The 16,218-nt window shown below is 44.7% G+C and overlaps 2 protein-coding genes across 5 annotated transcripts; one reads left to right on the top strand and one right to left on the bottom strand.

Moving 5' to 3' along the window:
- The first annotated feature begins 2,828 nt into the window (after positions 1-2,828).
- Positions 2,829-11,803, top strand: LOC109431740 (uncharacterized). 4 transcript variants are annotated; one of them, XR_009998845.1, is made up of 3 exons: positions 2,829-10,246; positions 10,307-10,374; positions 10,439-11,803. XR_009998845.1 is itself a non-coding variant. In XM_062857070.1 (3 exons), exon 3 carries the CDS (start codon positions 3,657-3,659, stop codon positions 9,957-9,959), a length of 6,303 nt encoding a protein of 2,100 aa, XP_062713054.1. In that variant the 5' UTR covers positions 2,829-3,078; positions 3,139-3,206; positions 3,271-3,656; the 3' UTR covers positions 9,960-11,803. The 4 variants fall into 4 exon arrangements, 2 of the variants coding, with proteins under 2 accessions (XP_062713054.1, XP_062713053.1); XM_062857070.1 differs by having other exon boundaries at positions 2,829-3,078; positions 3,139-3,206; positions 3,271-11,803; XR_009998844.1 differs by having other exon boundaries at positions 2,829-10,374.
- A 1,708-nt stretch (positions 11,804-13,511) lies between these two features.
- On the bottom strand, positions 13,512-15,901 carry LOC134290020 (copper homeostasis protein cutC homolog). Its single transcript, XM_062856945.1, has 2 exons — positions 15,230-15,901; positions 13,512-15,164 (listed from the first exon to the last, which is right to left on the bottom strand). Exons 1-2 carry the CDS (start codon positions 15,782-15,784, stop codon positions 14,934-14,936), a joined length of 786 nt encoding a protein of 261 aa, XP_062712929.1. The 5' UTR covers positions 15,785-15,901; the 3' UTR covers positions 13,512-14,933.
- Between the last annotated feature and the right edge of the window lie 317 nt (positions 15,902-16,218).

Genomic DNA, 16,218 nt, shown 5'->3' with positions numbered 1-16,218 from the left:
CACGGTACTGAGCAACGTTGCATAATCAACCACGTTTACTGGGCCAATCTGAAGTCTACTTGATATTGCTATAAACTTTTGGGACATTCAGGGTCGTCCAAACTGTCCTATAATGAATTCCTTCAAATCTACAGGAATAATGTTATATATTTTCGCCATAAATAATTAATAGTATTATTCCATAATAACACCGCTAGCCATCATGGTTTCCCATAGCGGAAATCATCATGACTTCAGGTCGTAAGCCCTGATAAAGTGTGAAACGTTTTGATGGCTGTGATCGCTGACCATCATGTAATCAAAACCCCAGGGATACTCAAGTGACCATACTGTTAGGTTGTGAGGGTTGCGTGTGTGGGGTGCATATATTGACAAGCATTGCTATAGATCGTTAGGGCTGAGTAGGAGCGGGGAATGGATCTACGATTGCTGAATTGCGATTATACCTACTGGTATAGTCGTGGTTGAACAGCGGTGGCGCCGCTTTTCGCTTGTATTCGGCCTTCCTTGGTGGTTTGTGAAAAAATATAACTTTAGGGTTTTCTTCGGATAAAAGGGGTTCACCTAAAACACTTGTTCACTCCTTGACGACCTGAACTAAAAGAGGTCGATTGCTTCTTTATTGCCCATCATTACACTTCTGCTATAAATGGTTTATTCAGATTGCGCACTACTACACAGAACGTTAACATCGAATTATGGCTACGAAAACGGGTTCCTCCCTTTAGCTATACACATCAGTTCTCCACCCTTAAGTTCAGAAACTGAACGAAATAATAAAGAAATACTTTTTACCAATTGTAAACTCATATTTAACGGACAGTAGGATCCTAATTCATAATACCATACACATGCTACACATTCTTAGACTAATTCAAATAAAATTTCAATTCGAATGCATAATTCCACAACTTGCATGCATAACATAATCATAATCTTCACAACTTCAGACCGCAAATGCTATTTGCCTTTGAACCATTGCCAGCGTCCTGTCTCAGCTCTTCGGATTTTGACAGTCAATTCGTTTCTGTTCGGGATTTGCTTCTAGTAACGATCGGACTACGCTTCAACTGCTTGAATCAACTACGATCGTCCTCTGGCCGTCCTGGGACCGCCGGTACGTCCGGAAAGCCAAGAAACTCTTCTTCGGAATCACTGCTTTCCCTCGGCCTTTTGACACGCTGTATAGGAATCCTCATTCGCGATCCCGTTGGCCTCTTCTCCATTAGCTTCAACTGCGACCGATGTGCATTCAAGGTGTTCCTTACAGTCGATGACCATGCGTATATCATCGTCCTTTTTCAATACAATGATCACCGGCGACGCCCACTCGCTAACTTGGATCGGGGTGATCACGTTCTGCCGCTCTAAAGAGTCCAAATGCTCCAAAACTTTTTCTCTAAGTTTAAACGGGACCTCGTATGCTTTCCTAAAGATTGGTTGAGCATCTTTTAAAACTAAATCTGCTTCGTGTCCCATAGTGTTAAGGTTGTTGATCTCCGGTTGTAGCGAATTGATGCTCTTGACGCCCACAAAAGCGTTTCTCCAATGTGGGAAAAACACGTCGAGCCAGTTTCTACCCAAAAGTGGCATGAAGTTGTTTGAACAATCCAGAATGATCAAACTGACATGTTTCTCAATGTTGTTAATGCTAACGACAACCTGTGATTTTCCGTGTATTTTCAATCTCTGACCATTTACTACAACTAATCGACTAGCACAATCCACGACTTCAACACTTTCAAAATATTTTTTGTGAGTGGCCAAGCTTATTACGGATACTGCTGCCCCGCAATCAACCTCCATGCTGAAAATCTTGCCTTCTACCACAACCTCTACTACGCAAGGTCCACCATCTCTAATCCCCGATTTGATCATCATACATGCAAAGTCATTATCCGAGTCCTCTGGTTCACGAATGCTCAAACGCTTGAAGTCATAGCTTTCATCTTTCTCTGGATCCCGCTCCTGAACAGAGTTAACTTCCTCTTCTTGAACAAAATTAACCGTTCTACGATTTTTTAACTTAAAACAGTTACGTTTAACGTGACCGCGTTTTTTGCAAAAGTTACAAATGATATTGGCATGCATGTCTTCATTTTCAGGCCTACGACGCTGCTGCTGTTGATAAGATGAACGATAATTACTGTTATCTAAGCGGTACTGGCTCCTGTAATGGCTTCTGCCCATTTGATGCTCCCGACCCGGAGAACGACTACGGTTACTATCTACGCTGTAGCTACGGTTTCCATTTCCAAACCTACGTGTCTGTTGCCTTCCGTTTCTACCCGAATTCCATCGTTGCTCATCATTATTGTTACCCAAACGATATTTAACCGAATTTATGCTTCTAGCTTCTTCTTCCCCGCTTAAAGTTTTAGCCCTCAATTTCGCCAACTCAGTTCTAATAACGATTTGTTCCACTTCATCTACTGTCATTTCATCTTTCATGAGTAATTTTTGTTTTAATTCCTGATCCCTCAAACCGAATATTATAGCATCTTTGATCGCCTCGTCTTTATGAGCACCGAAACCACATTGAGCCGCAATTAGTTTGATCCCTAGCACGTAATTCTCGGCTGGTTCGTCAACGCCCTGCTTTCTCATATGCAGCCTATGCCTATGCATCATATTTGGCTCGATCTTGTCAAACCGATTTTTAAGTTTTTCAATCATATCAGCGTAATCAATATCTTTAACATTCATTCCAGGATAAATAAATTTAACCTCTTCAAAAATCACAGGTCCACTCATAGTTATAAAAAGACTTTTCTTCATATTGTCTGCCACATTGTTTAATTGATAGAGTATGTCCATACGCTCTGTTGCCGAATCCACGCCAGCGCGCCTCTACAAGTTTGATATCTCTACACGAACCATTCATCGTACCCATTGTCGGCAGATATGACACGAACTGTCATAGCGGTGAGTTGGCAGATGTATAGACAGATGTAATGATAGGAGGAAGAGAAAGTGCATCTATGTGCAACCAGGTGTTGAATTCTAGATTATTGATAATGCACTAATTTTGGAACAATTTGAACTAGAATATTTGTGAACTAGTGTGTATACCAGAAGGTATTTTGTAATGCTTATATTGAAGTGAATTGTTATCTAACATGCTCTGAAATTTAACAGGAATTCGTAGTCCTTAATATCTCCGTACGCTTAACCTAAATTACTAGTGAACACTTACAAGCTAAAGGGTAAATAACTAAATCAACGAAATACTTAATGACATGCAATTATCTAAATCTAGCCTAATTATAGTACGGATTGTAAGTACGAATCGATAGTACGGATTGAACGAACAAAATCGCTCGCTCACACATAAACAGCAAGCGATTTGCAGCAGGCAACAACGTTAGACCGGCTCAAGAAGACAGACAGATATACTGGACTTGGCATAGCAAGGAGACTAAACGTAAGTTAGACGTATAGACTAAGGATTATCTGTGACTATCTAATGTTGGTTCTGATGAGTGACAATAACTAAGACAAACATCATGCATTTCAGGAAAATAATAATCCCCCTACCAGTAATCATAAACGACTGTCTTTTACTTCGGGATTATTATTTCGGAAAATTTTTCTCTGTTGGCAATTTTCCAACAAATTATTATTTTCGTTTATACGAAGTCGCAAAATAGCCGGTCATGTCGCGTCGAACTCTACGGTCGGGTAAGGTGGTTGGTGAGACTGCTAGTGAAAATCTTAGTGCAAATGGTGGCGTGCAAGTGGTGGTCACGGCTGATCCGGAAGAGTCGCATCCCGGACAAACATGCCAAGTGTGCCGTGTGCTGGATACAGTTGATATGGTGCAGTGCGACGTGTGTTCCAAGTGGCATCACTTCCGGTGCGTAGGAGTCACGCAGCAAATAGAACATTTTCCATGGAGTTGTGCCAAATGCGAATCAGCGAAAGGAGTTCAGGAAATCGGTTCTACTGCAGCTCTTCTTCAAGGAAGCGGTGGTCCATTAGGACAGTCGTTCAAATCTCACGCGAACAGACTGTCAGTGCAGTCAGATCAGCTCCAACATCAACAACGAGCCCAGCAACAGCATCAGCAGAGTCCCGATGTAGCAGCTTGTCAGCTAGCCTTCTCGCGTGCAGCGGATGAGTCAAACCAACCCAAGGGAGAAGATCAAGCTCCGTTCGTCTCTTCGCTTCAGTGGGTTGTGTCCCCTTCGCAACACAGATCCAAAGCCTCATCGGAGTCTTCGAGTCGGTCATCACAAGCCCTCGCTAGGCTAAAACTTCAAATGCTGGAAGAGATTAGGGACGTCGAGCGGCGTGAAGCAGAGCGCCAACGAGCAATCGCAGCGGAGGAAGCAAACAAGGAAAAGGCATTCCTGGAGCAGAAGTATCATCTATTGGAGCAGGCCATGAGCGAAAACGGCTCCTCTAAAAGCGATTCTATGACCAGAACGCAGAACTGGATCGCAGCTACAAATACGCATCGCAATAGGCAGATAGTAGCTCAAAACGACATCCAAACCAACTCGAACGTGCGAGCTGGTGAGATGCAAGTTTGGAATCCACCAGCTACGCGGATTAGTAGGTGTCGTTCGTCGCTATCAGAACCAAATCCTCCGGATCCATTTCCAGCGCCGGAGTCCATGCTGAGTTGCCCCGTAGATCCACCAGCGCTGAACGTCGGAATGCAGCGGTTAGCTATAGGGTCGCAGAATCAAATCCCCCCGCCGATGCAGTCGCGACCGATTCCACCGCCTTCGCGTCGGGTTTCTATGGCACAGTTACCTTATTCTGGTGACCGTGGAGCAGCTGCACCGGACCATTCCAAAAACATGGAAGCAGATCCATCACGACGGTTCTCACATAACATGTCGGTTCCGGAGTACCAGAGGTTCGCCCCTCACTCGAGTCAATCAGCAGTCCATCAGCAGCACCATCCTCAGTCATCTACCATGCGTGAAAACCGCCTCTACGAACAAGAGGAGGAAGAATCTGACCCATACCCAATAACTCGAAGGCAGCTGGCTGCCCGACAAGCCATCTCGAAGGATCTTCCAACGTTTTCTGGAGATCCAGAAGATTGGCCTATGTTTCTAGCCACCTTCAACAGTACCACCGCCCTCTGTGGTTTTACCAATGATGAAAACATCGCCCGCTTGCAGCGAAGCTTGAAAGGTCGAGCATATGAAGCGGTCAAAAGTCGGCTACTGCATCCATCCAACGTCATTGGAATAATGTCAACCCTCAAGATGCTGTTCGGGCAACCGGAAGTAATAATTCATTCAATGATGGCAAAGATCAACTCCTTTCCGGCACTGAAAGAGGACAAATTAGAGATGATTGTGGACTTCGCCGTCAGTGTTCAAAACTTCTGTGCAACCGTGGACGCGTGTGGATTGGAAGAATATTTCTACAACATGACCTTCCTCCACCAACTCGTGAACAAATTGCCACCATCGATCAAGCTGAATTGGGCGCAGTACCGATTATCGCTACCGACGGTCAACTTGTCGTCTTTCAGCAGCTGGCTCTACTCTCTAGCTGAAGCTGCTAGTGCCGTTACCATCCCGAACACCATTTTCGAGTTTCATCCCGCACGTAACGACTCGCGTGCGGCCAAGAAGACCAACTCATTCGTAAACGCTCATTCCGAGGAAGCCTCGTCAGGTCAGCACTCCGCAGCACCTTCAAGCTCGAAAGAAGGAAGCTGCTTAATATGCAAAGGAAGCTGCAATGCGATCACCAAATGTGATCGTTTCCTGGGATTCTCTCGCGATTCTCGCTGGGCGACTGTACGGGATCTAGGCCTCTGCCGCCGATGTCTACGCCAACATAAGGGAGGATGCCAAGCAAAACTTTGTGGGAAGAATGGCTGTGAGTTGAAGCATCACGAGTTGCTGCACAATGATCAGAGGAGCGCACCGCTACCGTCAAACGCTTTTCCATGTGTTTCGAGCAAACCATCGTCGATTCAGCGTACAGAAACCACGTCAGACACAGTGCCAAATTCTACTGAGCACGGGTGCCATGTTCACCAGGTCACTTCCAGTCATGTGTTGTTCCGCTATATACCCGTAGTGCTCCACGGAAAGCACCAATCAATCGAGACATTCGCCTTTCTGGATGACGGATCCGAGCTCACTTTGCTTGACGAGGAACTTGCGGATGCACTGCAACTGGAGGGCGAAGAAACACCATTATGCTTGTTGTGGACTGGAGGAGCGAAGCGACGAGAAGCTGATTCAAAAAGCGTTCAGCTGGAGGTCGCTGCAAGGCACAACAGTTCCAAAAAGTACACCATGCATGGGGTACGCACAGTTGCTCAACTACTTCTTCCATCACAGACACTCAACTTCGAAGAGATGTCTGAGTTATATCCGCATCTTAAGGGCCTGCCGATTTGTTCATATCAAGATGTTCGGCCACGTATACTCATCGGGATGAAGGATCAGCACCTCAGCCTTGTTCAGAAGAGCCGTGAGGGAGCGATACACGAGCCGATCGCTGTAAAAACTCGACTAGGATGGACGGTTTGTGGAGAAGGAAATCGCGACACCGGTGCCAACCTTGACCACTCGGTATTTCATATCTGTGAATGCAACTCTGTTGCGGACGCAAGCCTGCATCAACTGATGAAAGAATACTTCGCGATAGACAGTGTAGGAATTGCTCATCCGAAGAACCAACTTCTCTCGATCGAAGAAGAGCAAGCGCAGAGTCTGCTCGAGACACGCACAGTGCTGAAGGGAAACCGCTACGAAACTGGACTATTGTGGCGATACGATAATGTTCGATTGCCGGACAGTTTTCCGATGGCCTATCGACGACTCCAGTGTCTCAAAAAGAGAATGGACAAAGACCCTCAACTAGAGGTAGCACTAAACAAAAAGATCACCGACTTTGTCGAAAGCGGATATGCCAGGAAACTCACCGATGACGAACTCTCCCAAAGTTTCCCTCGTAAATGGTACTTGCCGGTATTTCCCGTGACAAATGTCAACAAGCCAGGGAAGATTCGAATGGTGTGGGACGCTGCAGCGGTCGCCCACGGAGTGTCTTTAAATTCCGTGCTACTTAAAGGACCTGATCAACTATGCGAGCTCTTCACTATATTGGTTCAATTCCGAGAGGGACAGGTTGCCTTAACTGGAGACGTGCGTGAAATGTTTCTGCAAGTACTAATGCGCCAGGAAGACCAGCAATGTCAGCGGTTCCTCTGGTATGACAAAGATGGGACACTCTCTGTCTACGTGATGCAGGTTATGACATTCGGAGCATGCTGCTCCCCTAGTAGCGCTCAATATGTTAAAAACCTGAACGCCGAGCGATTCAGAGCAGATTATCCAGAGGCAGTCGAAGTGATCCACAAGCGCCACTACGTTGATGACATGTTGGTGAGTGTGGCAACAGAAGAAGAAGCGATCAAACTCGCACAGCAAGTGAGGAAGGTACATGCAGAAGGCGGATTTGAAATCCGTAATTGGATCAGCAACTCCAAACGCGTCACCGGTGCCTTAGAGGAAAATCACGCAGAACAAAAGAACCTTGACCTGTCGCCAGAACTAGCCACAGAGAAGGTGCTCGGTATGTGGTGGTGTACCGATTCAGATACCTTTACATACAAGGTTGGTTGGAATCGTTATGGTCGAGCACTGCTAGAAGGCCAGCATCGTCCAACTAAACGACAGATGCTACGTGTCCTCATGTCGGTATTCGATCCGCTTGGGCTAATTGCTCAGTTTCTGATGTATTTGAAGGTCCTACTCCAAGACGTGTGGCGCTCCGGCATCGGCTGGGATGATCAAGTTGACGAAATACTATTTGAACGGTGGCAAACTTGGCTCCAAATTCTTCCGCAAATTGAACAAACCAGTATTCCTCGTTGCTACTCTAGTGAACGATATGCCAACTGTGGAGACGTGCAGCTGCACACCTTCGTGGATGCTAGTGAGAATGGTATCGCGGCTGCCTGCTACCTGCGCTTCAACCATGATAACGCCGTGGAATGCAGTATAGTCGCCGCAAAAACCCGAGTCGCGCCGTTGAAGTTTTTATCCATACCCCGACTAGAACTTCAAGCAGCTTTGATTGGAGCCCGTCTCGCTCGAACAGTCTCCGACGCCCTCACTGTTGAAATTTCCCGCCGGGAATTTTGGTCCGACTCCCAAGATGTCCTGTGTTGGATAAAATCTGATCACCGCCGCTACTCGTCATTTGTAGCATTTCGGATTAGTGAGATCCTAGAGTTGACGGAGATTGCTGATTGGAGGTACGTTCCCACTGACTTGAACGTTGCGGATGATGGAACGAAATGGAAAGTACTTCCAGATCTTAAGCCTGGAGCAAGATGGTTCAACGGTCCACAATTTCTTTACCTCCCAGAAGATCAGTGGCCTCGCACTTTGAAAAAATCAAACACTACCAACTTGGAACTCCGTCCCAGTGTAATGGTGCACTGCATCGCACCCGAATCCATAGTACGAGTAATCGATTTTTCGAGTTGGAGTCGACTAGTTCGAGTAATTGCATTTGTTTACCGATTCTTCAACAACTGCAGGCGCAAACATCTGGAAGAATGTATCAGCGGTCCTCTTTCCAGCCAAGAAATGAATTACGCTGAAACATACCTGCTACGCCAGACGCAGCTGGAAGCCTATCCAGATGAAGTCGCTCTTCTCCAACTATCGCAAACTGAACCGAAGCTATCCAGAACACCATTGCCTAAGACCAGCCCACTACACCAAAAATCACCGTGGCTGGACCAGAATGGAATTCTGCGGATGCGAGGCCGCATCGCCAGCTGCGACTATGCTACCGAAGACGCTAAACATCCTGTTATCCTTCCCCGTGACCACCCTACCACCAAATTGATCATAGCACATTTCCACCAAAAATTCCACCACCAAAACCATGAGACCGTAATCAACGAAATTCGACAAAAGTACAGTGTTCCGAAGCTTCGGACTGCTTTCGCCAATGTTCGAAAGAGCTGCCAACGCTGCAAGAATCACCGTGCCAATCCAAGAGTTCCAATAATGGCCGATCTACCAGCAGCCCGACTTGATGCTTTCGCGCGCCCCTTTACTCACGTTGGGATAGATTTCTTCGGACCATACGAGATCGTCATTGGCCGTAGGGCAGAAAAGCGTTGGGGTATGCTGGCTACCTGCCTCACGACCCGTGCAATCCACATTGAAGTCGCCCACTCTCTCAGCACTGATTCGTGTGTTATGGCACTGCGAAACCTTATTTCGAGAAGAGGGAAACCAAGAACTATCCATAGCGATCGAGGGACGAATTTCGTTGGAGCGAACCGAGAGTTGACCGAAGCGAAGTACTCCGTCGACCAAGCAGAACTCATGAAAGAATTCGTGGACGCAGACACCAGCTGGCATTTTCTTCCCCCTTCGTCACCACACATGGGTGGCAGTTGGGAACGCCTAATCGGCAGCGTCAAGAGAAACCTTATGGCAATTTTACCAACGAGAAGATTGTCAGATGAAGTTCTACGAAACATGCTCACCGAAGTAGAGAACACCGTCAACTCCCGACCATTGACCCACGTTCCCGTAGATGATGAGTCCGCTCCTGCCCTAACGCCCAACCACTTTTTGATTGGGTCATCTAATGGAGTGAAACCGCTCTGCACTATCGATGACAGTGGCGAAGCATTACGACAGTGCTGGCGGCTATCTCAAGTCCAGGCCAATCGGTTTTGGAAGCGATGGATCAACGATTATCTCCCTGAAATAACTCGCCGCACAAAGTGGTTCACCGATACCAAACCAATACAGGACAATGACGTGGTAGTGATTGTGGACTCTAAACTACCCCGGAACTGTTGGCCAAAGGGTCGAATAATCTGTACACATCCTGGACGAGATGGACAACCCAGATCTGCGACAGTGCGGACATCGACTGGTATTTATGAACGTCCGGTAGCCAAATTAGCCGTGCTAGACGTTCGGCGCGTGACGAAGTAAGCTGACCAAGAGGCCATCGTACCTGGGGGGACTGTTGCCGAATCCACGCCAGCGCGCCTCTACAAGTTTGATATCTCTACACGAACCATTCATCGTACCCATTGTCGGCAGATATGACACGAACTGTCATAGCGGTGAGTTGGCAGATGTATAGACAGATGTAATGATAGGAGGAAGAGAAAGTGCATCTATGTGCAACCAGGTGTTGAATTCTAGATTATTGATAATGCACTAATTTTGGAACAATTTGAACTAGAATATTTGTGAACTAGTGTGTATACCAGAAGGTATTTTGTAATGCTTATATTGAAGTGAATTGTTATCTAACATGCTCTGAAATTTAACAGGAATTCGTAGTCCTTAATATCTCCGTACGCTTAACCTAAATTACTAGTGAACACTTACAAGCTAAAGGGTAAATAACTAAATCAACGAAATACTTAATGACATGCAATTATCTAAATCTAGCCTAATTATAGTACGGATTGTAAGTACGAATCGATAGTACGGATTGAACGAACAAAATCGCTCGCTCACACATAAACAGCAAGCGATTTGCAGCAGGCAACAACGTTAGACCGGCTCAAGAAGACAGACAGATATACTGGACTTGGCATAGCAAGGAGACTAAACGTAAGTTAGACGTATAGACTAAGGATTATCTGTGACTATCTAATGTTGGTTCTGATGAGTGACAATAACTAAGACAAACATCATGCATTTCAGGAAAATAATAATCCCCCTACCAGTAATCATAAACGACTGTCTTTTACTTCGGGATTATTATTTCGGAAAATTTTTCTCTGTTGGCAATTTTCCAACACGCTCCATATATTGCGCAAAACTAGACCCTCGAACAAAATGGTCGACAGTACCGATCAAAGAAGACATGATGGCTTAGGAAATGACAAACAATAGAAACTGAAACAATAGGAAATATAATGAACAATAGAACGACTTACGTGACCTTTTCCTTACGGTGCTGATCCAGTACTTCCGATATGGTGCTCTGCTGATGTTGAATCTGCTCCAGGCGTAACTTCAAAAACCGGTGCTAACCCTTTCTTGATCTAACACACCCGATTGCTCACTGTTCTCTTTCACTGGTGCTTACTGTCACACAATTGGCTTTTACACGCTCTTCTATTGTTTCCTCTTTGCTCACGAACACATGCAATTGTTACTCACTATCCGCTACAAATTTTCTTCGCGTTGCACTATATAGTTAAAACCACCGTTATTATAATGCTATTGCTGGCCCGGTTATTGCTGCTGCCTCACAATGTCGCTTCTTAAATATCAGTTTATTTCGCCCTCACACGTGTTTTATAAACTGCCGATTTTCTTTTCAAAGTCCTGTTTTTATTTGTTCGCACTGATTCGATGAAAAGAACTGATTCCAACACCTCTTCAAACAATTAATCGCTGCGTACAAAATTAACAGTGAATAATTGTTCATGGGACACAAGCCTCAGTTCTATTGTTCACACACGGTCAATTGTTCCGAATATTGCCGCTATGAAATTTAAACTACTCTATACTGAGAATACTAACAAATCTCAGTTTTCCAAGTAGCACGATTCACTTAAAAAAAAAAGTTTTTCCTCGTCGAAACTGAAAAAATATAACTTTAGGGTTTTCTTCGGATAAAAGGGGTTCACCTAAAACACTTGTTCACTCCTTGACGACCTGAACTAAAAGAGGTCGATTGCTTCTTTATTGCCCATCATTACACTTCTGCTATAAATGGTTTATTCAGATTGCGCACTACTACACAGAACGTTAACATCGAATTATGGCTACGAAAACGGGTGCCTCCCTTTAGCTATACACATCAGTTTGTTTAGGCGGTGTGAGTAGGTCTGTATGTACTTCGCACGTGCATTGCGTACGGCTTCACCATTGAGGTTACTTGGGTAGTGTAGGATAATTGGGTTTGGGACTGAGGGGGTCGTCATTGATTCTGCCGACACCATTGAGTGCTCATTGTTGGCGGTTGTGTTGGTGACGATTTCTTCAGTTTTATAATCTCATTTATACCACGCACATACTTTGGGAAGACGGACTGCTTTGTAATGCAAGAGAGGGATTTAAACTCTGCGTTACGGGTTGGGTGAGGTCATGCAGATCGAAGCAACCCAGGTGACCGTGCGGCTCGGGTCGTGATGGATGCATGAGTACGGTGTGTGTGGGGTGCGCTGCCCTGTGGGCAGTGTTGAGAATACTCACTTGCAAGAGCGATACTCACTTGCTTCTATCTCAGTCCAGAAGCATGCTATCAAAAAATGATATTTGTTCCTTCCATTTAGAATGTAGTTTAATCTAAAAGTTTGCCGAATAAAGTAAAGGTCGCAAACGCATACCAAAGTTGTGAGAGAGCTGTGAGTACGAGATGAGTAAAATTCGTGTAATTTATACTCACCTTGTGCTCACAGCTCTCTCACTGTTTTGGTATGCGTCTGCGACCTTTACTTTATTCGGCAAACTTTTAGATTAAACTACATTCTAAATGGAAGGAACAAATATCATTTTTTGATAGCATGCTTCTGGACTGAGATAGAAGCAAGTGAGTATAATTTTTCGCAAGTGAGTATTCGCAACACTGCCTGTGGGTGCCGTTGAGTCCGGGTTGGAGTGAAAAGAAATCCTTCTCTACCCTAGGTCGGTTTCGGCTGTACGGGCGGGGTAGTGTTTGTCTTATTTGTGCCGTGTTGTACGTGATTTGCGGCCCGAGCTGCGTGGCTACTTGGGATTGTGCTTTGTAATCTATATTTTTGTTTTAAGGTGAAGCTATGGCTGGGCTGTGCCTCGGATGTGTTGAACGCAGGTCGGGAGAGCTGGTGATGGTTTGTGCTGGGGGGTTTGCTCGATTGGTTATTCACTGGTGGTGGTCAGTCGATTGACTTGTCGGCGCTGCCTGTTATTTGGTTCTTGGGGTTTGTGCTCTCGAGGTTCGGGCGTTGCTTCGTTGTATCTTCGCTTTAATACTAATATTCCTTGTTTCATTTAACTGATTGTTATGTACAGGCGCTTAACTCATTCTATTTCATAGATTGCCAGATTTAAGGGTAATGATTCAATAGAGTGTTAGCACAATCAGAGTGGATTAGAACGAGTTGGCCCCTACAATACACCAACACTGACACACACACTACAATACTTACACGCACACATGCACCTACAACTAGCTGTAAAAGATCAGTGGGCGGGACAATGGTGCCTACCCAACAGCTGTAGATGGGGTGTTTGGCTTAGCTACATGACTTGGCCCGGCAAGCCCATAAACATCAATTGGTAGACGTATTGCCTTGTGAAAAGACAACGCAGATGGGCAAATGACAGGGAATGCGTTGATAATGCAGAATAGCAGAAATAATAGTATAGCGCATTTAGTTCACCACTGGACTATCGCACTAGTTTTCACGAGTGCGAAAACGCTAATAAAAGTGCGCGATTGCATCAAATCAACTCGGTATCTTCAGAGCACTTGTTCACCATAGATTGAAGAAATAGTGCACCGAAGACATCAACCTGATTTGATGCAATCGCGCACTTTTATTTACGTTTTCGCACTTATGAAGTCGCAGTTCGCAGTCCAGTGGTGAACTAAATGCGGTATATTATTGCATAATCTGCTGCGATCCGTGAAGCTCCTGAAATCTCAAATGTCATTTAGTGACACTATAGGGATATCCCAGATCAGCCAAACTACCTTGAAGTTCAGAACTTCAGGTCTACACTCGTAACAGTAGCCATATCTGCTATACTGATTAACGTTGCATATTGAACCGCAGTTACTGAACCAAACTGAAGTCTACTATATATTATTATTAACCTTTGGTACGTTAAGGGTCGTCCAAACTGCCCTGAAGTTTAGCTCTTGTCAGTAACAATGAATTGTAACATTACACATCCAAATGTAATCTGTAATCTCCCTGGCATTTCATGAGTCAAGATAATTTTGACGAGTTATTTCAAATCATCCACCAGCAGAGAAATTTAGAGGCGCATTATGGCAGGAAATCTAGCTTACTTTGGACTTCGAATTCTACGATCGAAAATAGTTCGCCGTCACACCGAAGTTGACTATCTACAAAACGCTGATTAGATCGGTAGATTATACAACATAACTCTATATAGCCAAAATAGAAACTGCAATTATTGCTGTAGAGGCTAGATTTTTAACTTCATAATAATTTGGATGATCTCAGCTGATCTGATGATGTCCATTGATCATTTAGAAGATTTGCTGAACATGATATATTACATATTGCATAGCTTTGTATAATAAAAAAGTTACCGTTACACCCGTAGACTTTAGGATCTAAGCTCAAGAACAGTTTGGAAGACCTAGGAGAACCCGACTGATCTGGTTCTGTCTTTTGAACTTTCAGAAGACTTACTGGACATAATAGAATACAAACAGTAGCTTTGTATAATGAAAGAAATGACCGCTACACTTGTATATTTTAAGATCTATACTGCCCCTCTTCGCATGTCAGTCCCATGTTGTTTTTCAAAGTGCCTACGTTTTGCACTATAACTCCGAATGTTTTCCAAAAAGTGTTTTCATGTGGTGCATACACTTTTCGTGGCACATTGAGCTGTGAAATGAGGCGAGAAAAATATCAAATTTATTTTACATGGGCTCGTGAGAGACAAAAATATGATTCGCATTAGAAACAACATGGGACTGACATGCCAAAAGGGGCAGTATACGCAAGATACTGAAGATACTGGATGACCTAGGATGTCAAGAAAAAAGTATTCTGCACCATATTCTACCCTTTTTATGCTGTTGAGCACTAAAACCACTAGAGAAAACTCTATAATAACGCTTAAAAAAATCCGTCTTCAAAGGTTTAAGCTATTATTGCTCAATAATATATATTAATTTTATTGCAGGTACCATAATAACGTTTATGTTGAATAATTGGAAGTTTTCTTTGATTTACGGCTTCATATCTCATCCCTTTAACTTTTTAGTAGATTTTTGATTTCCCTCACGATTGTCTCGTCACATACCAGCAGTCCTTCGCCATCAGCTGCATTTCCTCCCATCGAAATAGAGCCTCCTTTGGGGCCCTTTCTCAGCGAGCGAGCTGAAGCATGAACTGCTCGGCATCCAGTCTTTTGAACTATCTCTTGTACGTTCCTCGGAGAAACACCCGACCCAGGCATTACCGTTAGTTGCATACGTTCGCTCTGAAATAGAAGTTTATTGATTGAGATATCAAAATTAGTGCTATTCGCCAGCAAGACGGACTTACCTCTGACACAAATTTGACCATTTCCGTGAGATTCTGGATTCCTTCCAAGGCCGTTCTCTCCAGTCCACTGCTCAGTAGCGTCGTGAACCCCAACGATCCCGCCAACTCCAAGTTTTCCACCATCTTACTCCGGTCCGTACAGTCAAACGCCCTGTGAAATGTGACCGGCTTTTTGTGCTTCGACGCTTCCGCCACCACCAACCCGCAGTGCTCCCGGTGCACATTCCCGGCCTCATCCAGCGCTCCAAACACGAATCCATCGGCTCCATTCTGCGCCAGCAGTTCCAAATCGTGTAGCATAATCCGCAGCTCGGGTTCACTGTAGCAGAAGTCGCTTCCTCGGCGACATCGCACCATAGCGTATAGCTTTACCTCCCGTTGTTGGGCGACATTCTCCAGGGTGAATCTACGTATCTCGCGAAGCAATCCCACGGATGGTGTTAGGCCACCTTCGCTCAGCGCGGCGCACAGTTCCAGGCGGTCTGCTCCACCGCGGATCGCTGCCACGGCCGAATCGAACGAATCGATGCAGATTTCCAGCAGTGGCGAGGACATGGTCGGGCAGTAATTTTAAAGTTTATTATGAAAATCCGGGTGAAAATAAAGCAAGCATAGGTGTATGCTATATATGCAAGTAGATGTGCATTCTGTAAGCTATGCCATCGGCTATGAAAACAAAAAGTTGATAAGAGTGTGTCGGGTATATCGTCGCTTCAGTAACATATTGTTCTATGCGTCCTATTTTGTCTGGAAGAAAGGATTATTTTACTTTTAATATTTAACGAATTTTATCTACAAGTACAGGGGATAGACAAAATGATCGGGACAGGCAAAAATTTCACTTTTCAAAAAGTGGTAAAAGAACTGTTATTTTTTGAAAAATGCATCAAAAAATCTTAAATTTTTACTGGAAGTTGATCAACTAGTTGTGTATCCATGGTCAAAATTTGGGAAAGATCGGGCTATTCTACATGAAGTTAGAAAAATTC

Source organism: Aedes albopictus, chromosome 3 (genome assembly GCF_035046485.1).
Source record: "Aedes albopictus strain Foshan chromosome 3, AalbF5, whole genome shotgun sequence".
Lineage (NCBI taxonomy): Eukaryota > Metazoa > Arthropoda > Insecta > Diptera > Culicidae > Aedes > Aedes albopictus.
This window is presented reverse-complemented; position numbering and strand designations above follow the sequence as displayed.

What these genes read in the sequence shown, in the direction of transcription:
- LOC109431740 (XM_062857070.1), top strand. Translation starts at nt 3,657, where the DNA reads ATGTCGCGTCGAACTCTACGGTCGGGTAAGGTGGTTGGTGAGACTGCT.
- LOC134290020 (XM_062856945.1), bottom strand. Translation starts at nt 15,784, where the DNA reads ATGTCCTCGCCACTGCTGGAAATCTGCATCGATTCGTTCGATTCGGCC. An exon ending in TGGTCAAATTTGTGTCAGAG is followed by an intron (nt 15,165 to 15,229) that starts GTAAGTCCGTCT and finishes CTTCTATTTCAG; the next exon opens with AGCGAACGTATGCAACTAAC.